General features: G+C 35.7%; 1 protein-coding gene across 13 annotated transcripts in view; it reads right to left on the bottom strand.

Moving 5' to 3' along the window:
- The window catches only part of MYBPC1 (myosin binding protein C1), a 107,197-nt gene extending 95,023 nt beyond the window's left edge, over positions 1-12,174 (bottom strand). For 10 of the 13 annotated variants that reach the window (XM_074271378.1, XM_074271382.1, XM_074271377.1 and 7 more), the window contains exon 1: positions 11,814-12,174. In XM_074271378.1, coding sequence (XP_074127479.1) covers positions 11,814-11,838 — 25 coding nt within the window. In that variant the 5' untranslated portion in view covers positions 11,839-12,174. The remainder of the gene's footprint in view (positions 1-11,813) is intronic. The other 3 variants (XM_074271389.1, XM_074271390.1, XM_074271388.1) reach the window with 2 other exon arrangements.
- Between the last annotated feature and the right edge of the window lie 240 nt (positions 12,175-12,414).

Here is a 12,414-nt window from a genome sequence, read left to right as displayed (position 1 = left end):
TAATTTTCTTTCTCTGTTTTCAACCTACCTGGCTTAGGTATCAGTACCATGTCTGTGTGAAGACATGCTCTTAATGGCCACCATTTCCTTTTTTAAATGCTCACAAACCCAAGCTTTAGTAATAAATTCTAAAATTTATTTAGAAATTTTATTTATTTATTTTAATAATGATATTATTCTAATAAATAATTGTTTATTATTTAGGGAAAAAATGTCAAGCTCATTGGTTTCTAATTTCAAGGACCCGCCCTTTTACCAATGCCAAGGCATTTGCCTATATATAATCCTATAATACCTCTCCAACTGCAATGCTTTTCCAAAGATTAATGGCAGTAGCCCAATAATCACACCCATAAATCTGTTTACTCTGGGATACTGCCTCTTCAGTTCAGTCTTAGTGACTTGAAGTGTGGTTAGCAAAGCTAGGGGCTTTCTTGCCATTTTCTCTCCTGGTTTCCATTCCAATCCTTATTTCATTCTATGCTTTCCAGAGCAAGGATGAAAAATATATTTGATATTTTTAGCTCTCTGTTCATTTCAAACTAAACCTATATCCATTTGCGTACTACAAGCCCAAATGCAACTAGAAAATTCAATCACTTCAAATATAGCCTTGGTGGATCCCCCCAAAACTGAAGAGCTGTTGATGCAGAAATACCCATTTTAGGTCATACATTTTCATCCATGAAGCAAATCAAATAAGCAGAACTTCTGGTCACTTTTCACTATTTTTGTTATAAAACTCATTTTTAAAATTTCCCTTCAATCAGAGACTATGGCTCTATTAAACATAAGTTCTTGCATATTAGTCCCATTTCCAAAGCAACACACTGAAGCATTGTTCCATCTCATAAATTTTATAGACCTTATCCCCCTTCAGATTGCAGTGCCTCGATGACTGCTTCTATTATTAGAAGGTACTGAAAATTGAGTAAAAAGAGAAGGCAGAGGCAGGTAAGTTATTTTCTTTATTCAAGTAGAAGATGAAGCTTTGATTTTCAGTTGTTCCAGAATCAGAGCAATAGAAAATCAGTACCGCTTGATGGTGAGAGCACTGGATTTAAAAGTAGGAGTGTTGAATCAGTGCCTTATTCTGACATTTCCTGGGTGATTTGGGCAAGTGAATTAATCCCTTTGTGCTTTGATTTTGTCAAGCTTCCTCAAAGTACTTTGCAAATAATAAAGGACCATATAAATTTGAGCTATTAAAAATAATTTAAAGAGCTTTTAACTCTCATCATTCAACACAGTAAAAGCTGGACGTACTAAAGGATGTCCCTGATATTCCTGGGTGGGAAAGGTGTTTTGGCCTTCTGATATAGATTTCATAGATTAAAGAAAAAAATCCCTAATTAATAAACAAACTATTCTAAATATTCATAAAAGCACAGATAAATAACTTCAATGATTAAACTCGCTAAATCCACTGTGAAAAATCAAATTAAAATGAAACAGACTTTTAAGGCTCAAATGAGGATAAAAATTATCTCTCTCCTTGGTTGTACCCACAATTCTCCAAAAAATAAAGCCAATTGAAAGACAACTTCCTGAGGGTGTCATTTTTTTTCTTTTGTTCTGACTCTTGTCACTCTTCTCAGGACTGATTATACTATATTTCTATTTCTCCCGTTTGCCCCCTATAACTCTAACAACTGGTTTACTTGTTCTGTATACATGACATTTCACCTTTGTTCTCTGTGCCTCTATATATTCTGATTCCTACGTCTGCAGTATTCTCTCTTTTTTAGCTCTGCCTCTCAGAAGCCATGTTTCCTTTCAAAGATCAATTTAAGTACTACTTCCTACAGGAAGCCTTTCTAGATTTCCTTCCCATTCCTTTGCTTCAGTCAATTCCCACAGTCATTAATATCCTGACCCATTACATTGTGTTTCTTTTGTAAATAATTTATATTTACTTATCAGTATTTGAGTTGTATCTATGCCCAAAGGGCCATAAAACTGAGCATACTCTTTGACCCAGGAGTGCCATTACTGGGTCTGTATCCGAAGGAAATCATAAAGGAGGGAAACGACCCACGTGTGCAAAAATGTTTGTAGTAACTCTTTTTGTGGTGGCAAAGAACTGGAAAATGAGTAGATGCCTATCAATTAGGGAATGGCTAAGCTGTGACATATGAAGGTAATGGAATATTATTGTTCTATAAAAATGATGAACAAGCTGATTATAGAAAGGCCTGGGCAAATTTACATGAACTGATGTGGAGCAAACCAAGCAGAATCAGGAATACATTGTACACAATAACAGCAAGACTGCACAATGAAAAGACTTGGTTCTTCTCAGTGGTTCAGTGATCCAAAGCAATCCTAATAACCTTTGGATAGAAAATGCCATCTGCATCAAGAAAAAAGAACTAAGGAAACTGAATGTAAATCATGTTGTGTTCACTTCTTTTTTTCTGTTTTTTTTTTTTTCTCTCCCATGGTTTGTCCCCTTTTGCTCTGATTTTTCTTTTCCTACATGATTCATAAAGCAATGTGTATTAAAAATAAATAAATTTACTACAGCTTTATATATATCTATATATCTCCCAGTAGAATGCAACCTTTCTGAGAGCTCCAGATCAGTCTAATTTTTTTTTGGTATCTCTAGAACATAATACAGTGCCTGGTATATAGTAGTAGTTTGCTAAATGCTTGTTGAATTGAAATGAAAATTGTAGGGAATTAAATTTTGTAAATTTCAGATCTATATATGTATACATATATGCATGTATATATAGATATAGATGTAGTGTATGTGTGTATTTATAGTTACACTCTAGGGTTTTGTTTTTTTAAGCAATCTTTGCCCAGTTAGGATCTCCTTCTAGGCTGGGATCTCTCTGAGGATTCCACCCATTGACTAGGCTGTCTTGAAAATCTTTCAAATAACAAAACATTCTTAATACTTTGATCTACTTGAAACCTGAAACCATCAAACTGTGTCCTATGACAATTTCTTTAAAAATTTTTTTAATTGAAGCTTTTTATTTTCAAAACCTATGCAAGGATAAATTTTCACCATTAACCCTTGCAAAATCTTGTGTTCCAATTTTCCACCTTCCCTTCACCTCCTCTCCTAAATGGCAAGTAACCCAATATATGTTAAACATGGTACACATCTATGCAAATCCAGTATAGGCATACATATTTATACAATTATCTTTCTGCACAAGAAAAATCAGATCAAAAAGGAAAAAAAAGAGAAGCAAAATAAAATGCAAACAAACAACAACAAAAAGAGTGAAAATGCTATGTTGTGAACCACCCTCAGTTCCCACAATCCTAGATCATTGAAACTGGCCTGAATCATCTCATTTTGAAAAAAGCCACGTCCATCAGAATTGATCATCGAGTAATCTTGCTGTTGCCATGTACAATGATCTGATTTTGCTTTATGACAATTTCTGAAGCAGCTAGGGAGAACGGTGGGTCTGTATGAGTTCAAAGAGTATCCCCTGGGAAAAATCATGTAACTTCTGCCTGCCTCAGTTTCCTCAAATGTAAAATGGAGGTAGTAACAGCACCTACTTCACAGGATTGAGATAATATTTATAACATGCCTAGCATATAGTTAGTACTCTATAAATGCTGATTCCTTTTCTTTCCTATTCCCCATAGCCAAAATGAGAGAACACTGAGGAAGTTCCCTAACAGTTAAAATAAGCTGACACTGAGAGAGAATCTTAAAACTGGCAAAGAACTAATTACCTCAAAACAATCCTGTGCTAACAAAGCATCGTACCTATTTTATAGATAAGAAAACTGAGGTTTGGAAACACCAAGTAATTTGCCCACAGCCATATGGCTAAGGTTGGTGGTGAAATCTGAACCAAGTTCTTCCTGCCTTTAAGCCCAGAACTCTCTCCTCTACTTCTGCCCATCTCTTTGGTCTCACAGATACACTGTATCTCCAGAGTATCAGCTTTCATTGCCTTTGAAACAGCCCTTCAGAGTCCTACTCTGGACTCAGTGTCAGCTCTGAGAGACCTGAGAACAAGAGTGACTCTTCCGAAGACATGCTGGATGAGAAGCGAGGATGTAGCTTGTTTTTCAAAAGCTTTTTCAAAGTGATATATTTAGGACCTATGAGAGGAAAGAATTGGCCAGTCCTTTATTTATCTTCCTAACAGGTGCAGCATGGAGCTCCATAAAGACAGCCAGCCTACTGAGGGGACAGCTCTTGCCAAGTGCAAAGCCCCCTCTAGTGTACAGTTCCCTTCTGGGTATTCCCGTAAAGAGACATACTAAATCCACCCCACAGATTGTTAGGATAGTAAAGCAAATTTTCTCAGGGGAGAAAATGGGGAAATAATATTTTGGCCATGGTGGCTACGGTTTACCACTTAAAGTCAGTAGGAAAATAATTTTTTCACTATAAAACAAAATCAACCCTCCAAATCAATAACTTTCTTCACCCATTTGAGTCATGGAGAAAGATTTTTCTCCCTCAAAAATGCTTTCATACTTTTGGAAGTGAGATATCATCCTGTGTCATCAGGGTGGAGGATGAAGGTCAAAGAGTAAATATGAGAGGAGAGTTCACATGACATGGCATGGCATGGCCCTGGCTCTTTCCCTGGCCCATGAGCAAAACTTTGAGCCATGCTTAGAAATAGGGGAGAGGTAACAAAGGCTATTACACAAACATCTAGTTTTCATGCTTGTCCAAAATTGGAACATCAAGTCTTTTTTAAAAGCCCAAGAAGGAAAGAACTTTTGTAAATTTTCCTGATCCAAACCATTGAGGGAAAAAAAAGAAATTTATGTAAAACCCAGGGTCAAAAAGGAACTGGAACAAAAAGCCAATACTTTAAATTTTGAAGGCACAAGAATAATCTGCTCTCTCTGTCATGACCTCAAAAAAGAGATCTCAGATCCAAGTAAATTGGTGGGTAAAAGAGGAAGCAGTAGAACCGAACAAAACACAAATACAACAGGTATACAATCTTAGAGTTGAAAGGAGCTTAGGGATCATCTAGTTCTCTCCTGCATTTTGCACATAAAGAAACTGAGGCACAAAGAGATCAAGTGCTTTGATGAAATTTATAATATTCCCAAAGACATGTTCTGGTCAAAAATCTTCAGTGGCTCCCTATTGCCTCTAGAATGAAACAGTCACTGTAATATTACACACACCTAAAATTCCAGCTACCATGTTAATCCTTTTCATGTAGTCTACTTTCTTGTCAATATGGACTCTACTATGCTCCCTTTAATAGGTATCATTCCATTTTGGGGCCCCATACCTTCAGTCTTTCCTAAATGTCTGGAATAACTCCCTGCAGTTCTCAGAAGCCAGACTTAGCTCAGACTTCATCGCTTTCTTGAACCTTTTTGTACATAGTTGGTGCTTTAAAATGTTCGTTGGGTTGAACCTAGCTTTTCTATTTTCAAAAGAAATGTTGATTGACTGATTTATCCTTTTCTATATTTCTTTGTCCTAAATATGCTATCTGAATCTTTTAAGAAGATACTAATTTTCAAAAAAGCCACAGTTGAATTCATACTCAGGTTCAATGTTGGTATTTCCAAACAAAAACCTCTCTGGGTTCAAAAGGGAAGTGGTTTCTGATTCTTAGTAAAAGTGTAATTTTGTGAAAGAGTGAAACTTGAAGGTGTTGGAAGTTCATTTCTCTGGAGATTGGCAAGGCTGGGAAGGGTGTGGAAAAACATATGATAATCTATCTAGAAATCAGGCACTGTCTCTCAAATTAAGATATAGCACTCTTCACTAGAAAATAAGTTGCTTTAGGGTAGTGGTTATTTCATTCAAAGTATTTGCATCCTCAGCACCTGACGTAGTGGTTGGCACATAGTAGGGCTTAATAAATGCTTGTTAATTCGATTTGTTTTTGCATAAAGATTACTATTTTTAACAATCTTTCAATGGCCATCAGAAAAAAGGGGGCTACACTATCCCAGTTTCTAGATTCTTAAAATGGGGAGTTGGGATGGGAGGCCAATGGAAGGATCCTTTCTGGACTAACGAGGCAAAACTTCCAAATTAACAGTAACAGAATTATATGCAATTGAAGTTCTTTCTTCCAGTCCATCTCAGGCTGTTTTATTACATTATCCTTACTGCTTTTACTGGGCCACAAGTTTTATTCTTGATAAATCCAAGGGCCACCAAGTCTATTCTTGAGAGTATAAATCCTACTCCTTACTGACGTCGCTAACTCCCAAATCCTATTCTCAAGAGAATGATGCTCTACTTTGGTTTTTTCCTAGTCTGGCTTGGGGATTAGGGAGGAACAGTATCAAATAAAATACGGAGTAGGTTTGTGTCTGCTTGAATGTGTGAGACATTGAAAAAGAATATTCTTTCTTTCCAAACGGGGTTTTCTAGGTCACTAGGAACAATTTCAATGGATTAAGATTTAATAAGACCTCCATTAGAGTTCTTACTCCATCTGACCTTCCTCCTTCCTAAGACTCAGGCGCATTGCCAAACTCTTAGAATTAGCCTCTTGTAGGTTAATAGGGAGCTGTATGAAACATCTTTTTGATTTGGGCACCTGAAAATATTAAAAATTACTAACTCTCTCTTGTTTCTGGATCCCTGGATTTCTAAAAGCTGGATGGAACCAATGGCTCCCTTCTGATTGAAAGGAAGTGATCCCTTTGTTCATGGTAGAATCCTATTCTTGCTAAAAAACACAAAACCTGCAGGTCCTAGGTACACTTGCCCTAGTGGAAGGATTTCTGCAAATTAGCTTAGGAAGGTTGCCAAAGCTTGGTGGCCTGTCTGGTTCATGTGGTTATCTTTTGGGAAGTGGCTGGAATCAGCAAATCACAAGTGGGGAAGGAAAAAAAAAAAAAGAATCATCTAAGACTTTGAATGAGTTTCTACATTCCCAAGGACAAAATACTAGAATGTAAATTTATTAATAGCAGGGGTTCTTCATGTGTATGATCACAGTTTCATCTCTTTGGAGAAAAATACCTTGAATGGGCTACTCATGTTATTTGGCTGTGTGGCGGTGGGCAAGTCCCTAAAGCCCCCTAAGCTTCTGTTTCCTCATCTGTAAATTGGAGATAATAGTTACTTATTAATTTTGCTGAGACAACTGGGGTTAAGTGACTTGCCCAGGGTCACACAGCCAGGAATTGTTAAGTGTCTGAGGCCAGATTTGAACTCAGGTCCTCCTGACTTCAGGGCTCTAACCACTGTGCCAACTAGCTTCCCAGAGATAACAGTTATTATAGTGATACTTCATAGGATGGTGGTTATAATTAAATGATATTTTACATGTATATGTACATGTATATTTACACATATTATTTATAATATTTATTATTTATATATGTGTTGTATATTTCATATATAATATGTTATATTTATATATATAATAGTGTTTTGCAAACATTGAAGCTAATATAAATGATAGTCTTTTTTTGTTTTTTGCTTTGAGGCTATCATGGTTAAGTGGCTTGCCCAGGGTCACACAGCTCATAAGTGTTAAGTGTCTGAGAGTGGATTTGAACTGAAGTCTTCCCACCACATCTTCTAACCATCCAGCCAAATGACAATAACCACTATTGATTTTTTATTTTTTAGACAGAACGTAAGTAACTCCCAATAATATAACTCTCTTTAGCAATGTCAGCTAGGAACTATTCTGCCATTTGACATCTTAGAGGGTTCCCTGAGAAGTTACTGGGATTATACAGCCAGGGTACATACAGCTAAGGCTTGAATCAACCCAGGTCTTCTGGACTCTAAAACTGGCCATTTATCCATTCTGCAGCACTGTATCTCATTATTATTATTATCTACTATTGTTGTATTATTATCATTACTGGTATTACTATTTTGAACCAACAATTTTTAAACCAAACTCTTTAAACAATGAGAGTTAAAGGCATGTGTGAAAATGCTGCTAGTTTGCAGGAATGACACTAGAAGGGTCCATACATGTAAAAGAAGGTCGTGGAAACTTGTCTCCACCAAATGTAAAACTCAAAGAGGAAGTGTTGTTCCTTGTTCTTTCTGAATTGCTGAAATGTAGTCTAACATTACCTCACTGGCTGCCCAGCTTAGAGTGGAAAAGGTCCTGAGCTTACAATCCAGAGGGTTTTACCTGAGTGACTGTGGAGAAATTGTTTAATCTTAGCTGGTCTCAGTTTTTCCTTCTGTAATGCGTGACTAATTGACTGCTTTTTAAAAAAATATTTTTATTTATTTCATTAAACATTTTGCAATTCTATTTTTTAAAAAATTAATGTTCATTAAAAAAAAAAAAAACAACTGAGTTTCAAATTGTCTCCTTCCTTCCCATCTTTCCCTGTCTCTAAAGAAGCCAAATAACTGTGTGACCCTGGGCAAGTCACTTAACCCCAATTGCCTCAGCAAAAAACAAATAAACAAATAAATAAATAAAAAAACAAAGCAAACAATATGATATATATTATATATGTAAAGTCATGCCAAAAATATTTCCATATTAGCCATGTTATAAAAAAAGACACAAAAAACCATTTCAAAAAATTAAAGAAAGTAAAAAACCATAAAGCTAATTGACTTCAAAGATCTCTTCCTTTAAATCTTGAGATCCCATGAAAGGATTCTGAATGCTATTTGGTCATGCTATTTGGCAGTGATTTGGTGAGATTTTCTATCACATAGTGATCAGAATCAAATAATTACTTCCATAACTGGGGAATTACTTTATGAAGCTTTGTCCCACTGTATTTTCTTTGAAATAATAAGAACCAACTATGACCCGCTAACATAATCACAATAATATCTACTTAACTTCTAAATCACTGTCCTCATCTGTAAAATAAGGATAACAATATTTGATCCTCTTTGGATCAGACGAGACAAGACATGTAAAGTTTTGTAAACTTTAAAGTGATATACAAATGCTAGCTGCTATTCATCACTTCATTTCAAACAAGAATCCCTTCTGGTCCTTACTATATACTATATTAGGGAATAGGAACTGAACCTCTGATTTGATTGGTACAGGGAAATGTCTCAACCAAATTACACTTGTGGAGATCTCCCCTGCCACTTAAAGTCTTAGAGAGTTGCTGCCCCTCAGCACAGGGATGCAGAGACATGGCCCAAACCCAGGTCTTCCCAGCTCCAAAGTACTCTGGCTTTTTATCTACTCTACCATTTATACTTCATTACCTATATATTATAGGATACGAGGATGATAAGAGACTAATCAATCAATCCACAAGTGCTTATTAAGCACCGATTACATGATACATGTTGGGGCTACAAATATAATAAATGAAACAATTCCTATTTGAAATGAGCTTACTTATAGCAATAAAGCATAATCTTTTTCCTTATGGATAGAGATTTATAGTAATAACAGAGCCCTGACAGTAAAACTAAGGAAAAGGAAGTCTTTCAGAATTCTTTCCTACCACAAACTCCAGAGTAGTTTAATAAGTATCTTTTTAAAATCTGACTGTATAGATGTCACTGAAGAATGCTAAACCAGCCTCTCTAATGGGTCAGAAAATTCAGGAGTCAAGACAGCCCTGGTTAGGGTCTTGTTGCAATCAAAACCAGCGAAAAGTCACGTAACACTGGTGTCTGTGAACTTCTCAGTCTACTAATCATCCTTTTCTGGGCTTGAAAGGAACTAAACGGGCCTGGCCCTTTACAGATTCAGGGCAGTTTTTAAAGGTTAGAAGCAACATTTTGCTTTTAGTCACAAATCACAGTAGGCATTCCATGACCAGTAAGCCCTGGAGTAGCCAGTCAAGTGACAGATCAAATAAAGAGGACACTTAATGCACATGTAAATCATTTGCATTACAAATCAGACACTTTAGAAGGGTTTGGACTCTCAGCCTGAGATTCTGGATTAAGCTACCATATTCATGCATGCATTTGGTGCAGCTATTTTGGGTGGGATACTTCATCTATCATTGTCCTTCTGTACTAAGTAAAGCCAACAAGTAAACTGATCACCCCAGCCTGTCAACACTCCCGGTTTAATGACATAAAGAAAATATACTGAAAAGATGCTTCAAATCATTCATTTTCCTTCAGAGTTTAAGTTGGAGCCCGAGAACGTGCAACATCTTTTTCAAAGAGCCACAAAAGGAATAACTGGAAAGCACTTAAAACAAATTTAAAACAAGCCAGCAAGAACTGGATGCTTCTTAATTTATCCCTTATGGTCTCTTCCAATCAACTTCTATTCTAATTTTCACAGACAATTTTTGAGAGTGTAGTAAGCAATAAATGAAAGATTAAGTGGATGAGATTATTTCATTTTGGAGATTTTCCTTCCAAAACTAAGCCTGGCAAATGTGCTATTAATTTGGAGGAATGTGAATAATATAAAACCAAACTTAGTCATGCTATTTCAATTATTCATTTTATCATTGTTATTCATTTTAAACGAGGAAGTGCAAAGAGGAGGGAGAGGAGAATATTTAACAATACAGAAAATGAATTTCTAAAACGCTCTCTTTACTGATAAATCTTATTTTCCTGCAAAATGGGAAATTTTTTCTCATTGGAGGATATATTTACTCTTTTCCCTTAAGTCATCTAAAAACTATAAAATTACCAAATAAAATGTCCAAGAAATTCCTCAAGAAAACAAATCATGTTAATGAGGCACATATGTATAGTCTTTTCTATATATTTGCTATATCCTATCTATTTGAGATATATAGAAAAGACTATACTTACAAAGCTCATGTCAGAAATACAAGGCTAATGCATTCATGGAAAACTCACAATTTGAGTTTTGATTTGAGTTTATTCATAGCCCACTAAGTTATTAAATTTTCTTATTTGCTATATCTTATATATTTGAGATAAGAAAATTTAACAATTTTTATTTGCCATATCCTATATATTTGAGATAAGAAAATTTAACAATTTTTAAATTTTCCAAATCCTATATATTTGAGATAAGAAAATTTTAACAATGTTTTATTTGTCATATCATCTATATTTGAGATAAGAAAATATAACAATTTTTAAATTTGCCATATCCTATATATTTGAGATAAGAAATTTTTAACAATGTTTTATTTGTCATATCATCTATATTTGAGATGAGAAAATTTAACAATTTTTTAATTTGCCATATCCTATATATTTGAGATAAGAAAATTTAATAATCTGGTGGGTAATGAGTAAACTGAAAACTGTCAAAGATTTCTATTCTGAGTTTTCCATGAATGCATTAGCTTTGTATTTCTAACTTTAGCAAAACAATATTTCATGTTTAACTGGCTGCCCTGCTCTTTCTTCATTTGAAACCTTATCACTTTTATTAGTTCAATCTGTTAGAAAGAAGGCATTTCAAAATGTATCTCAAATATTATAAATAAAATAAAATGTTTTTGATAAATGATTTTACTGCTGGCCGTCTGAAACAAATACCACCAAAAAGGTAACTTCCCAACTATAAAGAATTTAAATGCTCAGATTATTAGGACACACAAAATCAAACATTTATTATTCCAATTCCTCTATAAACTTTGGAAATCAGTTTTCCTCTTTCTGTTGTATACAATAGAATATTTTATTAAATAAAAATGATTAAAATTAAAAATATTAAATTAAATTAAAATTATTAAATAAAAATAGGTTTTTGTGGGGATTGTTTTAGATTTCTTTTTTTTTCCAGGGGCAGGATTTTTATCATAACACAATCATCTGACCTAAATTCCCTGATATGACATTTCCTCTCTAAGCCCCAGGGATGACACTAAGTTATCAGACATACTTTAAAATTTTTTTTTAAAAATGGACCTTTGACTTTCCTTAAAACACAACGAAAAGGGAGAGAGAGAGAGAGAGAAGAGAGACTTCTTACCCTCTTTCTTGGTGGGCTCTGGCATTGTGGAGGGCTTCCTTCTTTCCTGTGCTGAATGATGGAGACCCCAAGGCCTGCTGAGAGATGCTGCTGGTCAGTTTGACAAGCAGATGGGGAGAATTTCCGGGCCTTATATACGGCCCTGGGCACCCGATCCCACAGGCGCCTCCTCTGTCCAGCGCGCAGAGATGCTGGAACTTGACAGCGGCTCCGGGAGGCTCGCTCTTTACATCTGTCATCTGCAGCCCGGCGCTCTCCCTGCCACTTCAGCTCATGTGGCCGAGGCGAGGGAGCACCTCTGACTTTCTAAATTCAGCAGCTGCAGCTGCATGTTCTCATTCTCTCCCCTCTCCCTCCTTCTGTTTCCCTCTCATCTTCAGTCTTTTTATTCTGACCCCTTTCCCCTCCATCATCTCTTTTCTTCCTTCTCTCTTCCTTTTTCTCCCTTCCTTTCTGATCCTTTCTTTCTCCTCCTTTCCCTTCCTCTTCCTTCCCTCTTCTCTAATCCTATCTTCTTCCTTCAACTTTTCCTTCTTCCCCATCTTCTCTCTCTCCCCCTATTTTTCTTCTCTGTGCTCTTCTCTCTTCCTCCTCTTCTGCT

The sequence above is a fragment of the Sminthopsis crassicaudata genome, chromosome 5, assembly GCF_048593235.1.
Source record: "Sminthopsis crassicaudata isolate SCR6 chromosome 5, ASM4859323v1, whole genome shotgun sequence".
Lineage (NCBI taxonomy): Eukaryota > Metazoa > Chordata > Mammalia > Dasyuromorphia > Dasyuridae > Sminthopsis > Sminthopsis crassicaudata.
This window is presented reverse-complemented; position numbering and strand designations above follow the sequence as displayed.